Below are 17,696 nucleotides of genomic sequence, written 5' to 3'. Positions count from 1 at the left end.
TTAATTGCTATTGTTCTTGATGATAATATGAATGTTCTTGAATACTATTCATATGTCCGATTAGGGTTCATAGAGTTTATGTAAATATGTTGCTAAAGACTCTATTTGATCGATAATTGCCATATTTTGGAACTGTTAATTATCATGCTTGATCTGTTTCTGAAACTGATGAATCTGTTTGCTGAAATCACGGATTAGTTGTTATTGTTATTTAAGGAATTCAGGAAAGCTGTTACACGCACGGTTGCGACTCAGATTGCGAGTCGGAACCCCACTCGAGACCACAACAGCATGAACCGTAACCATGGTTGCGAGTCTCGTTGCGACTCGTAACCGGACCATGATGAACCGAGACCAGCCATTGTGACTCGCAACCTACTGTTGCGACTCGTAATCTCCTGATGTGACTCGTAACCCGGTTGCGACTCGAGATCCCCGTTGCGACTCGAGACCACCTTTGCACGTATACTGTGTTGGGCTTTCACTGTCACGAGCCCAATCAGTTGGGCCAAATAATTGAACTTATGACTGCATGTTATTGGACTGTTTTCATATCTGCTATTGGACTGCTTATCTGGTTGGACTGATATGTTGTTATGGGCTATTATTGTCATTGGGCCGGGTTATGATTGGGCCGAACACCTAGATTGTTTATCGGATTGCTGATACGTGTATGTGTTTGCCATGATTATACGTGATACAATATACGTGCTATATGCGAACCTGACTTATGTGATAACCCTGTTAGGACGTGGTTGACCACTGTTAGTTCAAGAACTCTCTTTCTCTTTGTGTATCTGCCGAGCAACCCAAGGTGAGTTCACACAGCCAAGGCATGGGGTTCCCAGGGTGGGAATGGGATTGGATGATTATGCGTACATACTTAGTTAATGGAACTTAATGAAATAGGCCTCAGGGTGAGGATGGTAAATGATGAGATACAGCTAGACTAGTATACCTACTTGAACTGATCTTCGCACACACGCCAGGGGTTGGCTGCGATATTATGACTAATCTTCGCACACATGCCTCGGGAAGGCTGCGAACTACACATACTAAAACTTCGCACACATGCCAGGGTGGCCAGCGATACAAATATACATAGTCTAGAATACTTGAGAACTTTCCCTAATCTTCGCATACATGCCGAAAGGGCCCGCGATACGAACCAATACTATACATGAACAATGAACGAACTAATACGATGCATGATTAGATGATCGAACGCAATGCTTGCTATACCATTCTATTACTGAACTTACTTTCTGTGAACTCGCTCAACTAGTTGTTGACTCTCTGCTGCATGCCTTGCAGGACCTTAGGTACATTATGGAGCTTGCACAGGGAGGAGCAGGTCGTTGTGGGCAAAGGATCGTGAATGCTATTTCAACACTTATGATGATTCATACATTAATATTATTGTTTGGGTTACTTAAATGCTTCCGCTATACTTAACTTTATGACATGCTCAATATGATTGGTGGTTAAGATCCTGGTCAGTCATGCCTCCAAGCGGTGATACTCCGCGTGTGGATTTTGGGGGTGTGACATAAAGAACCTACTCCTAAAAGTCCTTAACCTTAATCCTACATCTCCATAAACCCCTATTCTGGACCATGTCCTCCGAGAGGTGTAACTCTAGAAAATCATTTATAATCCGCTCATCCCAGGTCATCTTGGGCCTACCTCGACTCCTCCTCCCTTCGACAGTTAAGTCTTCTACCGCTCTAACTGGCACTGTCAACTGCCTCCTCTTCACATGCCCAAACCATCTTAATCTTCCTTCCTTTATGTTATCCGAAATAGTAGCGACTCCTAACCTTTCCCAACAGTCCTCATTTCTATCCGTTCTAACCTTGTGTGCGCACACATCCACCTTAACATCCTCATTTTTGCTACCTCCATCTTGCGTGTTTGTACCTTCTTAATGGGCCAACAGTTTGTCGCATACATCCTAGCAGGTCTAATCGCAACCCTATAAAATTTCCTCTTTAATTTAGTAGGCAACCTTTTGTCACACAAGACCCCAATGGCTGCTCTCCACCTACACCAACCCGCCTGGATGCGATGTGCTACATCGCAATCTATCTCCCCATCCCTTTGGACAAACGATCCTAAATACTTGAACTTCGTAACCTGTGGAACCCCCTGAGCGTCAATAGTAATTTGTGTGTCGTCGCCTTCCCCTGCACCACTGAAAATTACAATAAAGGTACTCGGTCTTAGAGCGACTAATTCTTAAACCTTTTCCCTCTAAAGCTGTATGCCACTCCTCTAATATCACATTTAGACTCTGTTTAGTTTTCACCACTAACACAATATCATCTGCGAAAAGCATACACCATGGAATTGTCTCTTGAATCAACTTGGACAACTCATCCAACACTACTATGAAAAGAAACGGACTCAGCACAGACCCTTGGTGGAGTCCTACCTTAACAGAAAAGAAATCAGTATCCCCTACAAGCGCCTTAACACTAGTTTCAGATCTAACATACATATCCCTAATTATGTCAACATACTTCCCAGGAACCTCTCTACACTCCAAACTATCCCAAATTAATCTACGAGGCACACTATTGTATGATGTTTCATGGTCAATGAACACCATATGTAGATCTCGCTTCTTTTCCCTATGTTTTTCCATCAATCTTATTAGGGTGTGTATCGCCTCTGTAGTTGACCGGCCTGGTCCTCTGTAGTTGACCGGCCTGGTATGAAACCAAATTGGTTTAATGTAACCTAAGTTTCTCTTCTAATTCTAGTCTCCATGGCCCTTTCCCATAATTTCATAGTATGACCTAGTAGTTTTATCCCTCTTCAATTCCCACAACATTGGGAGTCCCCCTTGTTCTTATATAACGGCACTATGACACTACTCCTCCAATGATCTTGCATTATCACAGACCTGAAAATAAGGTTAAACAAACTGGTTAGCCATTGAACTCCTTCCTCCCCTAAACACATCCACACCTCAATTGGTATGTTGTTAGGACCAACTGCCTTCACCCTTCCCATCTTCCTCAGTGTTGTTCTCACCTCTCCTTGCGTGATACCCCTACAATAGCAGTTATTCCATTTTTGCCTTTGAGTAGTGGGGTTTTTGCTTTCTTGTTGATGCGCCATTTGGTCGCTGAAAAGATTGTGAAAGTAGGTTTGCCACCTTTTCTTAATGCCATGCTCTTTGACCAAAACACGTCCATCCTCTCCCTTTAAAAACTTCACTACTTGTAAATCTTGTCTTCTACGCTCCCTTTCTTTAACAATCTTATCTTGTCTTCTACGCCCCCTTGCTTTAGCAATCTTGAACATATCATGTTCCCATTCTTTAGTTTCTTGGCGTTTGTACATCCTCTTATAGGCTATATTCTTTGCTTCTGTCACTTCCTTCTTCGCCTCCTTCCTTGTCACTTTATATCTCTCCCTCAACCTCACCATCTCCTCCTCGTCTGTGCACCTTAAAAGAACCCTAAGATTATCTTGTTTATCCCTTATTTTGGCCTTGACATCCTCATTCCACCACTAAGAGTCCTTATGTCCACCTGCATTTCCTGTTGTGACACATAAAGTATCTTTTGCCACAAGAGTGATGGTAGTCGCCATAGCCTCCCACATTCGGTTTGTATCCTCCCATACTTGAGTTGATTGAGCCGATCTACTCGAGATGACCTTATCCTTGAATAGTGTAATCTTGTCTCCTTTCAAATTTCCCCAACGGATCCTAGGTCGGATTTTAATCTGCTGTGCAATCCGCTAATCCCTTAATACTATATCTGCCACCAGCAAATGGTGTTGGGCCACTGCTGTCTCCCTGGGTATAACCTTGCAATCTCTCCACCAACGTCAATCATCTCGCCTCCTCAAAATATAGTCGATTTGAGTGTTACATCCCCCACTACTAGAAGTGATCAAATGAGATTCTTTTTTCCTAAAGAACGAGTTTAGAATACCTAAGTGGTGGATGACTACAAATTCTAAAAGATCCCTCCCCGGTTCATTCCTTTCACCCAAAACAAAACCCCCCATGTACCGACTGAAAACCATCGTTCTCCTTACCAATATAGCCATTAAAATCGCCTCCAATAAAAATTTTCTCCTCCCTAGGTATGGACCTTACCGCTGTATCTAGGCAATCCCAAAATTCTCCCTTTTCTTGAACTCTTGTCCCGCTTGTGGTGCGTACGCGCTGACTACTGTTACCAGTTTCTCATCTAATACTAGCCTTAACACCTTAATTCTATCGTTGTGTCGTATCACCTCAATCACATTCTTATGCAATTATACATCCACTAAAAATCCTACTCCATTTTTTGTCCCATCTGACCCTGAATATCACAACTTGTAGCCATTTTGCTCTTCCTCTCTATGTCCCTTCCACCTAGTCTCATGAAGTCACACTATATGTACCCTACGCCTTTTATGTGCATCTACCACATCTAACAATTTACCATTTAGGGTTCCTACATTCCAAGAGGCTACACGCAAACTATACCCCTTATCCTTTCCCTTTCCTGCACCCCTCGTCCTTGGACACGGTCTTAAGGAAAAGTCATGACCCCTCTCGTCTATGATTGCAACTAATCACAAGATAAGACAGAGAACACACAATTACCCAATAATGAATAATAATTCAGCTAGGATACACAAAGGGCTAAAGAGCCACCCTAGGGGTAACAAATATACAATGGATAACAAGACACACAATATGAGTAACAATATATTATGAGCAAGTTAGATCAGGCAATACATAGCAAAATTTAATAAGCAATAAGTAATAGTATATAGTGAGCAGCAAGGGTATTTACTATTTAATAACAACTAGAATTGAGACCCGTCGCAATGCGGCGGGGATTCTTTAGTTATGACTAAGTCGATCTAGGACTCGCACGTTATGTTAAACCTGTTAAACGGGAAAAATAGACGACGTAAAAATATTCACCCACACACGCATGTTGCGTCATGTTAACTCGCAAAATTTAGAACGAAACGTAAAAAAGTTAAACAAAAGCCGCACGTGGCGATGTGTTAAGGCACAAAATTTAGAACCAAGCATAAAGCGAAAAATTTGTGAAAAATGAAAACTGTAAAGGACCAAAGTTGAAAGTAAAAAAATTTGTGAGGATAGATTGCAAAAGATAAAAAGTTTTGGGTTAAAAGTAAAAAAACAAATAGTTTCAGGTTAAAAGTAATTTATGAAATACTTTTGGGTGAAAAGTAAAAAAATCAATTTTTCTTGGAAACCCCCAAAGCCAAGGTTACGACAACCAGATGCATAACGATTTTTTCTTTGGAAAACCCCCAAAGCACACGCTGCGTTGCGACGGGGCGTAAAACGGTGTCAAATAGTACTAATGTCACACAACCGTTATCGACCACCAACACTGACTCGACCTAGGGTTTGCGTGTTGCGACGAACCTGTCAAACATGGAAAAATAGAGGTAAAAACGTTGAACCACACATGTACGTTGCGTCGTATTAACTTGCAAAATTTGAAACAAAACATAAAAAAGTTGAACCACACTTGTACGTTGTGTCGTATTAACTCGAAAAATTAAGAACTATACGTAAAACGAAAATTTGCCAAAGATGAAAAGTATAAGTGGTTGTGAAGTTAACTTGCAAATACCGAAAAGTTTTAGGTTAAAGTTAAAAAAACAAATTACGTAGGTTAAAATTGCAAAAGGTAAAAACTTTTAGGTTAAAAATAATGAAAAGTTTGGGTTAAAGTTAAAAAAACAAATTATGTAGGGTTAAAATTGTAAAAGTTAAAAACCTTTGGATTAAAATTAAAAAAGGAAGTTTTTTTTTAAAAAACTCACAAAGCACATGTTACAAGTTGTTATGCACAAAAAGTTTGATTATTTATATATGGAATAATAATCAAATCAGATCATAAAATGGACAACCCAGCATGCAATGTAGGAGCATACAACAACTAGGATCCACAATAAACCACAACAACACTACTAGAAACAAAAACAACAATCCAAATGATTCACACGAATATGTTAAATTATTTTAGTTAAGTGTATTAAACTAAAATATGTATATTTTTTTAAAAGGAAAACTAAAATATGTATATAGTGTTGGAAACATATAATAATAATAATAATAATAATAATAATAATAATAATAATAATAATAATAATAATAATAATAATTAATATACCAATGTTAAGGAAAGAAAGCACCTGAGTAAATTGTGACCACCAACAAAAATTCAAAACAACGTCGTCTGAAAATTTTGTTGACCGAGTTATATTTGATTTGAGTCGGCCCTCTGACATTTAACTCTGACATTTAACTCCTGTTAGAGTGAGAGAGAGAGATGGTGACATGCACGGTGAATGGTTGTTGTGTAAGTGATTGGAGGCGGTGATTTAGGTTTAGGTACGTGTCACAACCCTTGACCCCTGCCCTGGGAAGTGGGCGGCCGCGAGCTACTCAGAGCCGGTGGTATCGGTGTTTATTAATTTGGCAGCGGAAATTTTATCAAGACCGTATTTAGAAAATATTTTATCAGAGTAAAACACCACATTTTATAATTAATAAATATATGGGAAAAACCCAAGTTTCCATTACAAACATGTTTTTAGGGATAAGCCCTAATTTATTGAAATAAAACTTCTTCTTTATTTAGATAACTTTTATAGCCACTTTTCCAAGCATTCAGTGCTCTCCACCTGGCTTCTAATTGGCTTTCACATTTTGTTACCTGAAACGCGTTTAAAAACATTTTATCAGCAAGAAATACTGGCGAGTGAATCCCAGTTTAATCAAAACAGGTTTTATCATTTTACAGCATTGAGGGCAACCCGCAATTACATTTGTTTACATCTACTTTAATTACCACCCACGGTACTGCCAATCATGACTTGTGGTAATGTTACTACTCATAGTGTAGTAACAAATTTTGTATACAAAACCCCAACATACCGACGATAATTAAAGAATACAAATACTCAATCACTGTTAATTATACTTTAAAATAATTGAGGTTTTATAAAAACAGTTTATGAAAAGCAGATGTACTCACAAAAAGGTTTACAAAAAGAGGAATTGCTCACATTGCTAATTTAGGTATTTCCCTGCGACTTCCTGGTTATTATCTATTAAGTTAAACAATGCACACGCATTAGTATAATAACCCAAATTTATTAGCTATACCCTCCCCGAGACAGAACTCCAACGACTGAGCCAGGCAGAGCCTTGACATGCGTTACGGAGCACTAGATCAATCGGGCAGCGTATCTATACGTAACCGGGGGTTATAATACTTACAACGAAGCAGAGCTTCGCTAAGTTAGTGGGTATTATGCCCAAAAATTATAATTGCTATTAGAGAAATTGAGAGAGAGATCGAGATTTGAACGATTGACAACTGAAGCCGGAGCTCCCAATTTATAGGGCCGGATCGGCACTTTGTCGCGCCCCGCGAAAGATGAGGACAGGGCCTACGCGGCCCGCGAGCTAGGCAGGGTAGGCTCTAGGGTTGCTGAGTTGACCCACTAGCCTTGACACGATACAGACACGTGGTAGCCTAGGGGCGGCCTGGTGGCCAAGCTGTCGCGCCCCGTGACAGATCTTAAAGAATCTGTCGCGCCCCGCGAGCGACTTGGAATTTTTGTTGTAGGACCGGTTTCGACCTGAATGAGTCGTTCGGAAGAGATCTCGTACGTTTCAGAGGCGGAAACTAAGAAACGCACTACAAAACAGCTTGAACTACACTTTAAACCTCTTGTATATTCGATTGACAACGTTTACAGTGAGAGGAAATACTGGCAGCACCTCGGTATCACAATTCCAGACCGTTACAAATGATGACAGTTTGAGATCTATTTATAGTGCTAGTCTATCCGTTTGAACAAGCTCAAACGGTTACAAGTATTCAAACGAAGGCCTCAAACGGCCAAGCATTTCAAACGAGCAAAACATTCATTCAAACGGAAGGTATGATTGGGCCTTTTTCAAACGGTTGACTTCATAATATATTCAAACGGCCAACTTTAAAATCATTGGATCTTCAAAAGGTTAGCTCCTATTGGACCATTAAATGGATTCCTCTCATTGGACCATCCATTAATTTGTCTTATATGATGAAGACTTTCTTGTGAATAATAAGATGATGATGTTACTCATGTGATGTCATCATCAAAGATGATGACATAAGCCTTGATCAAATCTGCAATGAACCCGAGACTTGACATAAGACGAAGATGACAGATGAATGCACTAACAGACTCCCCCTTAGATGTTGACGAGTCTTAAGTGTCAAGTCTTCACAATCTTCAGTCTTGATCTTTCTCTGGGCTTCTCTCTCTCTCTGTCTTCAGACTCCCCCTCTCAATTTACTGGTATTTCTTTGTTCTTCAGCAACATCTTCAGGATCGTTGTCTGGTTTTCACATCTCATAATTTTTCATCTAATCCTGCAAACGCTCTACCTCAAAGTAAAATTTCTCTCACATACATATCTCAAACATAAACACTCGCACTAATTCAGACTCTCCTTCAAAACAAACACATATATTGATGAACCACTCGGAAGGGTAGATTATGAAAACATTTTAATTCCAAACTTACACTCCCCTTCAAATATTGCTCATTATGTTTAGCACTCGTAATTTTGAAAATCTGCTTTTCAATACCAGTTGTCGAAAATCTTTTTGAATTTTTCAAAATTTATGCTAAAACACACAAAATCTTTTTGGATTTTCTGAAAGAAATATGAAATGCAGTAAAGAAATATTTACAAACAATATTTTTGTGAGTTCGTGTAAGAGGATCATATCAGTTTTGAGACATGTCACCAACACCGTTAAGCTTGATTCCATTTTCAGTTTTAAACAATTCACCTAGATTGTCAGTATGTTTGTCCACTTAAATTTCCACACAAAGTTCAATTGATCCGAGATACTATATTAATGTTTTAAGAACTTAAACTTATCCGTGTGTCCCACTACTTGAATATACTCCCGTATCCAGATCCCAATATTCAGTCTTACATGTGAGTATACCACAGCTGATATCTGTATAGGGGTTAGGTGCGAAACCGTGAGAGCTCAGGTCAGAACTTCCGTTCAGCAGAGAGATGACGGCTCGACTTTTGGTGGGTCCCCTTTAGAGGATCTTTTTTACAACAGCAATGACAATTTTATTGTTTCATCAATTTGCTGAGGGCGGCGCTTTTTCAAGCTTTGCGGAAAGTATTATCCGGGGACTAGGTCAGTACTTCCATACAGCAGAAGTCCCGGGATAATACCCCAGATATCACTGAGCATAAAGACCTAGTATCTCAGAATAAGGGACCTTTCAAACAAGATTTCAGGGGTTACCTATATATCCAAGCAGTTTTGTTAACCCACAGAATAAGCAAGTTTGATTTTTTAGGTTTATATCTCATCACAATCTACTAAATGTGTAAAAATCTATTGACACATCCGCAGTAAGATTGTTTATCACTTTTTTGACTATACATTTCTTTAGCGTGTCGTGATAGTCCACTGATGTACTATCATTTCCTCTTTTCACAACGAAACTCATTTTAGAATTTTATCATGTTTTTGTCTTTTTCAAATTTTCTAATGTTTTTGGATTTTCTGAAATATCTACTATCTACTCCCCCTAAGATGCAAACACATTAAAGAAATTTGAAAACTATCTAAGCTTTAGACCTACTTGAAAAAAAATTCAAAACAAACTGTACAGAAACATGACAACCGATATCAAATCGCATCAATTCGCCATTCACTAGGCATAAACAATCTGAACTCCCCCTATCACAAACCATTTTCTCATTTAGATTTCAAAACACTTAAGTTTGTTTTAATCAAAATGATTTTTCCGGAAAATGAGTTTGTGTTTATCACTTGTAAGTTTACCACTTGGTTAAGTAAGGGGATATGGTTCATCATATTGTTCTTTGAGCTATCATAAGTAGTAAATCAAGTACAAATCAATGTCCCTGATTTACCGTTTTGCAATCAAGCAACCTGTACCACTGGTAAAAATCACCAAACAAACCACTTGTAGGAATGTCACTTCTACACAAATCATTTTACCAATCAGAATGCCGATTCCTGCTTCGCACTTACCAACCTGGAAGCTCCGGCGTAGTCATTCAACCTGCAAAGTTTTAACAATTTTAAGAATTTTTCATACAAACTCATAATACATGAATGATGCCGATTCCTGATCCACGATTACAAACTTGGGATCTCCGGCAAGTCAGGTTTTTCAATCGAAGAAAATGTCCACCCAAGCCTGACCAGCCTTGGGTGATTTCAATTCGGATTTAGTTGGGGTGTAAGTTGCTTTCTTTGTAGCGTAGAAATCCTTTACCCCTTTCACCTTTCCATCAACCATTTTTCCGAAAATCTTCTTTACCTTCCCATTAAATGCTTATCGTGCGACGACCTGAATGAGTCGATTTGAAGAGCTCTTGTATGTTTCAGAGGCGGAATACTAAGAAACACACTTCAAAACAGCCTGAAATACACTCTAAATCTCTTTTCTATTGATATAACAATGAATACAATCAGAAAGATAACCGGCAGCACCTCGGTATCAAGTTTCACAATCGTTACAAATGAAACCGTTTGGAATCTATTTATAGTGACACCTGGCCGTTTGAAACATGCTTCAAACGACCAGCCTTCAAACGGCCAGCCTTCAAACGGCTGCAACATTCAAACGGACAGGCTTCATTTCAAACGGACAACTCCATTCAAACGGCCAGATTTGACTTTTCTTGATTTCTTGACCAATCTGATCTGTAATGAACCCGAGACTCGACATAAGACGAAGACGACAGATGACTGCACCAACAGACTCCCCCTCAGATGTTGACGAGTCTTAAAGGTCGAGTCTTCATAATCTTCAGTCTTTATCAGTCCTCTGAACTTTTCTCTCTCTCTGTCTTCAGACTCCCCCTCTCAATTTGCTGGTATTCTTTTGTTCTTCAGCAATATCTTTAGGATCGTTGCCTGGTCTTCACAAAATCAGAATCGATCAACCTGGCTTTCCTGCACATTCTTAACCCAGAAATAAATCTCTAATTTTATCACTTTACGTGCACCAACACTTGACTCCCTCTCATGTGCATCAATTAACATTCTCCATTAAATTTTCTGTGATGAACCACTTAGGAAGATTAGATTATGAAGAACATTTAAACTCACACAAACACTCTCCCTCAAATATTGTTCATCATGTTTATCACTTGGAATTTTGATAATCAGCTTTTCAACATCAGTTTGTCGAAAATCTTTTTGAATTTTTCAAAAATTTATGCTAAAACACATACAAAATCTTTTTGTATTTTTTTAATAAAATGAAATGAAATGCAGACAAAGAAATATTTACAAACATATTTTTGTGAGTTCGTGTAAGAGGATCATATCAGTTTATGAAACATGTCACTAACACCGTTAAGCTGATTTCATTTTAAGTTCTAAACAACTTACCTAGATTGCCAGTATATCGGTCCACTGAAATTTTCACACAAAGTTCAACTGATCCGAGATACGATATTAATGTTTTAAGAACTTAAACTTATCCGTGTGTCCCACTACTTGAATATATTCCCGTATCCAGATCCCAATATTCAGTCTTACAGGTGAGTATACCACAGCTGATATCTGTATAGGGGTTAGGTGCGAAACCGTGAGAGCTCAGGTCAGAACTTCCGTTCAGCAGAGAGATGACGGCTCGACTTTTGGTGTGTCCCCTTTAGAGGATCTTTTAATTTCAACAGCAGCGACTATCAATTTTATTGTTTCATCAGCATGCTGAGGGCGATGCTTTTTCAAGCTTTGCGAAAAGTATTATCCGGGGACTAGGTCAGTACTTCCATACAGCAGAAGTCCCGGGATAATACCCCAGATATCACTGAGCATAAAGACCTAGTATCTCAGAATAAGGAACCTTTCAAACAAGATTTCAGGGGTTACCTATATATCCAAGTTTGTGTTAACCCACAGAACAAGCAAGTTTGAAATTTTAGATTTATATCTCGTCACAATTTACTAAATGTGTAAAAACCTACTGACATATCCACAGTAAGACTGTTTATCACATTTTATCTTTTCATTTCTTTAGCATGTTGTGACAGCCTACTGATGTACTATCATTTCCTCTTTTCACAACGAAACTCATTTTTGAATTTTATCATGTTTTTATCTTTTTCAAATTTGTCTTTTTCAAATTTGTCTTTTTCAAATTTTCTAATGTTTTTGGATTTTCTGAAATTTTCTACTCCCCCTAAAATGCAAACACATTTCAAAGGAAATTTGAAAACTACTAGACTCTTGACCCACTTGAAAACATAGAAAACAACACAAACTGTACAGAAACTTGACAACTGATATATATCGAATCACATCAAACCTCCATTCACTCGGCATAAACAATCAGAACTCCCCATTTCAACAAACCATTTTCTCATTTAGATTTCAAAACACTTAAGTTTGTTTTAATCAAAATGATTTTTCCGGAAAATGAGTTTGTGTTTACCACTTTTAAGTTTACCACTTATATAAACATGGGGATATGGTTCATCATCTTGTTTATCAATCTGATATGCATAGTAGATCAAGTACAACATAATGTCCTTGATTTACCTCTGTACCAATTATAGAATATAAACACTTCAAACATAACATCACAACTACCAATTGTAGGAGTGTGACATCTACATCACCATTTTACCCATCAGGATGCCGATTCCTGCTTCGCACTTACCAACCTGGAAGCTCCGGCGTAGTCCTTTCACCTGTAAAAATTCAAACACTATTCAAAATCTTTCAAACAAACTTTCTAAACACAAGAATGATGCCGATTCCTGATCCACGATATAAACTTGGGATCTCCGGCGTAGTCCTTCGACTATCATGGGAAACAAACTTCCATCCAAGTCTTTTCAGACTTGATGGCTTTTAGCTCTTGATCAGTAGGGTTGTATGTTGCCTTTTTAGTTGCGTAAAAATCTTTTACCCCCTTAGCTCTCCCACTCAACATTTTCCCAAAAATCTTTTTAACATTCCCGTTGAATGTTTTCTCAACATCAAATTCTTTTTCTTCATTGTAAAACTGATTTGAAATCTCAGTTTTTCCAACTTTCTTTTTAATTTCTTCAAATTTCAGCGATGGAAAATCATCATCATTTACTGAAATTTTCTTCTCAACCTGTGGCTCTTCTGGCTTTGTGGAACCAGATTCATCGCCGACATTCACATCAACCTTTTTAGCAACCCACACTTGGTTGTCTTTTTCTTTCTTTTTGTAAAAATTCTTCTTTGAACACTCACCAACCTCATATTTTGAATTTTCAAAAATTTTAAGTCTATTGGTTGGTGGTTCAACATCAACAACTTTTTCTTTTAATTTCTGAGAAACTCCCTGTTTTGTTTTTGCATTTGTCGAACAGTTCCATGCAATGTGACCAGCTTCATTGCACTTGTAACAGGTTCGAGTCTCTCTTTGATAAAACACTTCAGTTCCATTCTTCTTTCTTTCAGCAAGAAACTCTTGATTTGACTGTCTCCAGAATGGTTTCTTCTGTTCATCTTCCGAGCTTCCACCTGACACAAATTCTGTTTTTGTTTTAGAATTTTTATAATTTTCTGGTGGAACAAAGCTTAATCCTTTCTTTTTGTAGCTACGATTTTGGTTAGGTTTCTTTTGAAAACCAGAACCAGAATTGTAACCATTTTTCTTGTTTAGACGTTGTTGAACTCTTGAAGTGTACTTTTTAGGTTTTTCAGTAAGATTTAAATCTTTTATTTCAGAAATATTGATTTCTGTCATTTTGAAAACCTTTTTGATCATGTCAAAACGAACACTTCTTATTGGAAATTCTTTGTCATAGTATAATTTGTCCGAATCATTTAAAGTGTATGCAACTTCAAATGTTTCATCATCCAAATTTGCTTTTGATAACAAAAATTCTATACTGTAAGACCGTTTAACCGACGATTTTTGACTGTTGACTGACGACTTTGACCCTCCAGACTCAGATTTCGACTCGGACTCCTCATCAGTATCCAACACCTGATCGACCACCTTTTTAATTAACTCAGACTCATGATCGGTATCGGACGAGGTAAACGTGACATCAATGTTATCTGGTAAAACATCAGTTGTGTCGGTTTTTAGCTTTATATTGACTGCTTTCTCAAGTTGCTCCTCGTTTGGTTTCCTAGGAGAATACCCATCCCAAATTGGAGGCGGACACTTGTTATAGCTAACAGTCGATTTCTTACCACAATCTTTCTTCTTCTTTTGCTTCTCGTCTTGAAAAGCTTCCATTCCTGCAACAGTTGGGTAAATACGATCAATGAGATAATCAGAACTAGAATAGCTAAGCAATAAACGTCTAGTCCTCTCATTTTCGATCTTCTCGGTCTCCAACTCTTGCTTCCACTTAGCACTCTCTTCGGTGTAGAAGTTTATCGCCTTTTGCTTTGACATCATGACTGCATTCATCATCGTCAGTGCTTGTTCTCTTTCTGAGTTTGTCTTTTGGAGACCAGTTACTGTTTTGTTCAAGACATCGTATGATTCTTTCACGTAGTTGAGGTTAAACAGTAACTATTCCTTCTTCTTCTCGTATTCAGCTATAATGTCGTCTTTTGCTGCACATTCCTTGCATGCTTCCAAACACTTCTCGCAAGGCTTTACAACCTCAACAATCTTCTCGACTTCGATTGTTTTTACAACTTCAATCACCTTTTCAGCTTCAGTCACCTTTTCTTCTTCTTTCTCTTTCTCAACTTCGGTAATCTTCTCAGCATCACTTTCAGCATTTTGAACATCACCTTCAGATTTCTTTTGTTGTTCTTTAGCAGCTCTTTTCTCCTTCAATTTCTCCATGCGATCTGCAAAATAGAAATGAAAACTTTCAGGAGAAAGATGAGATTTAGCAACATTTATATGTTTTTCTTCCTCAACATCACTGCTACTATCAACTGGTGACTGATCAAACTGTACAGATTTTTCAGAATCAGCATCTGATACACCAGAATCAGACGGTGTTTTATCAAATACAACAGCTTTTTCTGAAACATTCTCATTCTGTATATTCTCATCAGAACTCGATAACCTCTCATCTGAATCTTCTGAAATTTCTCCAGATCTCTCTGAAAGTTCATCAGTACTTTCTGAATTTTCATCAGAAGCAACAGATTTTTCATCTTCACTTGCCACATTTTCCCCAATAGATTTCATCCAAGTAGCAAATAGATCGGGCTCTCGGACGATCTTTGCAATAAAAGCTTTAAACTCTCCCTTCTCATCCACAAACATATCCCAATTAAAACCTTCTGGTAGTTTCTCATCATCTTGATCGATTATGCGTGCTGCTTTGCCTTCAGATGATATATAATCACTCCAGCTAAAATCTACCAAACATGCTCTTTTGGGATCTTCAATCTTCCTCCCATGAGCTGTCTGTGGTTCTTGGGATTGACCAACTTGTTGATAGATAGCTTTGCGGTAGTAATCATCTTTCCCAAATGGATTCTGTGCTCCGCTAGCTTCTCTTCCTTTGCACTCCTGTTTAAAATGACCTTTCTCCCTGCAACGAAAACAAGTAACTTTAGATTTATCAAAACCTAAAGTAGATAGATGAGCATCAAGAAAGTCATTTCTCCCGGTGATGGTTTTAAACTTCTCAGCTCGTCGAAGAACACTTGCAAGACACCATTTGATATCCATGAGTTCCATTTCTTCGGCATCTATCTGATCGTAATCCTCTTTGGTAAGCATAGGATTTCCGATCCGACCAGCAACAAGACCTTCATAGGATAACAATACAGAACCAAGAAGTGCCATGTGGTCTTTTGCAGTGTCTTCTGAAAAGCTTTGACCTTCTGGAAGGTTGAGAGCTATGTTGCATTAAATCACGTATCCATTTCCTGTTTTGGTACTCTGAGACTGAAAACTTGTATTTGTCTCTTTAGGATTTACACTCGGAAATGATGAAAATCCGCTACTACTCTTGTTTGAACCCTGATCAGCTTTTTCAGATGAATCTCCAGCACTGAATGCAGTTTGAATTTTAGGACTTTTCTCAGCTTCAGGAACTGGAACACTACCTTTGTAGTACATTTTCACATCCTGTTGACCACTCGGACTATTCATCCTCGCGATCTTTTGCTGTTCTAAATCCTGACTCTCGATCTTTTCAATAAACTGTGAGATTGTCAGTCCATCATAAACACCCGTATTCTTCAATATCATCAAATATGTTCCCCACTCTTTCTGAGGTAACGCATCAGCCAGCTTATCCACCCACTCCTCACGATCTTCCTAATACTCAACATCGACATCGATCGTACTAGGTGACAATATCTTTCAATCAGTTTCTTTGTATTCTCTCCTGGTAAGCTGCTAAACAGATCAAATTCTTTCTTTAGCAATGCCTTCTTCCTTTTAATCATAGTCTCACTACCTTCAAACTTGACTTTAAGTGCATCCCAAATCGATTTTGTAGTTTTGTCATGCTGAAGTAGAATAAAAATATCTTCCTTGATAGCTTGTTGAAGCAGACTGATCATCATCTTTTCTGCTTTGTACATAACACGTTCTTGATCCGTGAATTCTGATAACTCTTTGGTAACATGTAATTCAGTTTCAGGCAACACATACTTCTTTAATATACATTCCCACGATCTAAGATGATTTACCTGAACCCAGTTCTCAAAACGATCTTTCCACCCATAATATTCTTCGATACTCATCAATCTTGGGGGCTTTTGGGTGGTTCCCGTCTCATTCTCTGAGTTCATTGCCTGAGCAATTGCGGCTGGAGTAGACGGTGTTGCGAAGGCATTGTAAAACTCGGTACTCATATTTCACAGATTTCAAATGGATCACACAGTTCAAACGATAGAGTCTCAAACGGAACAGGTTCAAACGATCAATGAATATTTCAAACGACAGAACACCTTTTTCAAACGGTAGGATACTTTCAAACGACAGAAAGTATTTTCAAACGACTGGAAGTAATTTTCAAACGATTAGATCACTTTCAAACGATCGGATCACTTTCAAACGATTGGGTCACTTTCAAACGGGCTGAAACTGATTTTAAACGATAGGAACCAGTTCAAACGATCAGTTCAAACGATAGTGAACTTTTCAAACGACAGGATCTATTTTCAAACGGAAGAGTGTTCTTCAAACGACAGAATGGCAATCTCAAACGGTAGGTCACTAGACTCGTTCAAACGAACATCAGTTTTCAGTCAATTTTCACCACTTTTTCGTTGAGTTTCAAGCTGAAACTTTCAAGGCTTTGTCATTTGTCAATTCCGATCATAATGTGAAGTTTTGAGCTGATTTTGACCGTGAAAAGTATCAGAAATGAAACAAAAGGTGTAGAAAGTCAGATTTCCAAGCTAATAATGGCAAGAACTCCTCGTCCTGAGCTCTGATACCAATTGTAGGATCGTGCGACGACCTGAATGAGTCGATTTGAAGAGCTCTTGTATGTTTCAGAGGCGGAATACTAAGAAACACACTTCAAAACAGCCTGAAATACACTCTAAATCTTTTTTCTATTGATATAACAATGAATACAATCAGAAAGATAACCGGCAACACCTCGGTATCAAGTTTCACAATCGTTACAAATGAAACCGTTTGGAATCTATTTATAGTGACACCTGGCCGTTTGAAACATGCTTCAAACGACC

At 38.4% G+C, this 17,696-nt stretch overlaps 1 protein-coding gene across 1 annotated transcript; it reads right to left on the bottom strand.

Annotated features, from left to right (window-relative positions):
- Window positions 1-1,815: 1,815 nt before the first annotated feature.
- Window positions 1,816-3,438, bottom strand: LOC110924406. Its single transcript, XM_022168415.1, has 3 exons — window positions 2,909-3,438; window positions 2,245-2,711; window positions 1,816-2,186 (listed from the first exon to the last, which is right to left on the bottom strand). Exons 1-3 carry the CDS (start codon window positions 3,436-3,438, stop codon window positions 1,816-1,818), a joined length of 1,368 nt encoding a protein of 455 aa, XP_022024107.1.
- Between the last annotated feature and the right edge of the window lie 14,258 nt (window positions 3,439-17,696).

This window comes from Helianthus annuus, chromosome 17, assembly GCF_002127325.2.
Source record: "Helianthus annuus cultivar XRQ/B chromosome 17, HanXRQr2.0-SUNRISE, whole genome shotgun sequence".
In the NCBI taxonomy this organism is placed as follows: Eukaryota; Viridiplantae; Streptophyta; class Magnoliopsida; order Asterales; family Asteraceae; genus Helianthus; species Helianthus annuus.
Note: the sequence above shows the minus strand (reverse complement) of the source record. Positions and strands in the feature narration are given on the sequence as shown.

Coding starts and splice junctions, on each gene's coding strand:
- LOC110924406 (XM_022168415.1), bottom strand. CDS start 3,438: ATGGTGAGGTTGAGGGAGAGATATAAAGTGACAAGGAAGGAGGCGAAG. Junction 2,712..2,908: donor TTGTTTAACCTTATTTTCAG/GTCTGTGATAAT, acceptor GTTTCATACCAG/GCCGGTCAACTACAGAGGAC. Junction 2,187..2,244: donor TACAGCTTTAGAGGGAAAAG/GTTTAAGAATTA, acceptor TCAGTGGTGCAG/GGGAAGGCGACGACACACAA.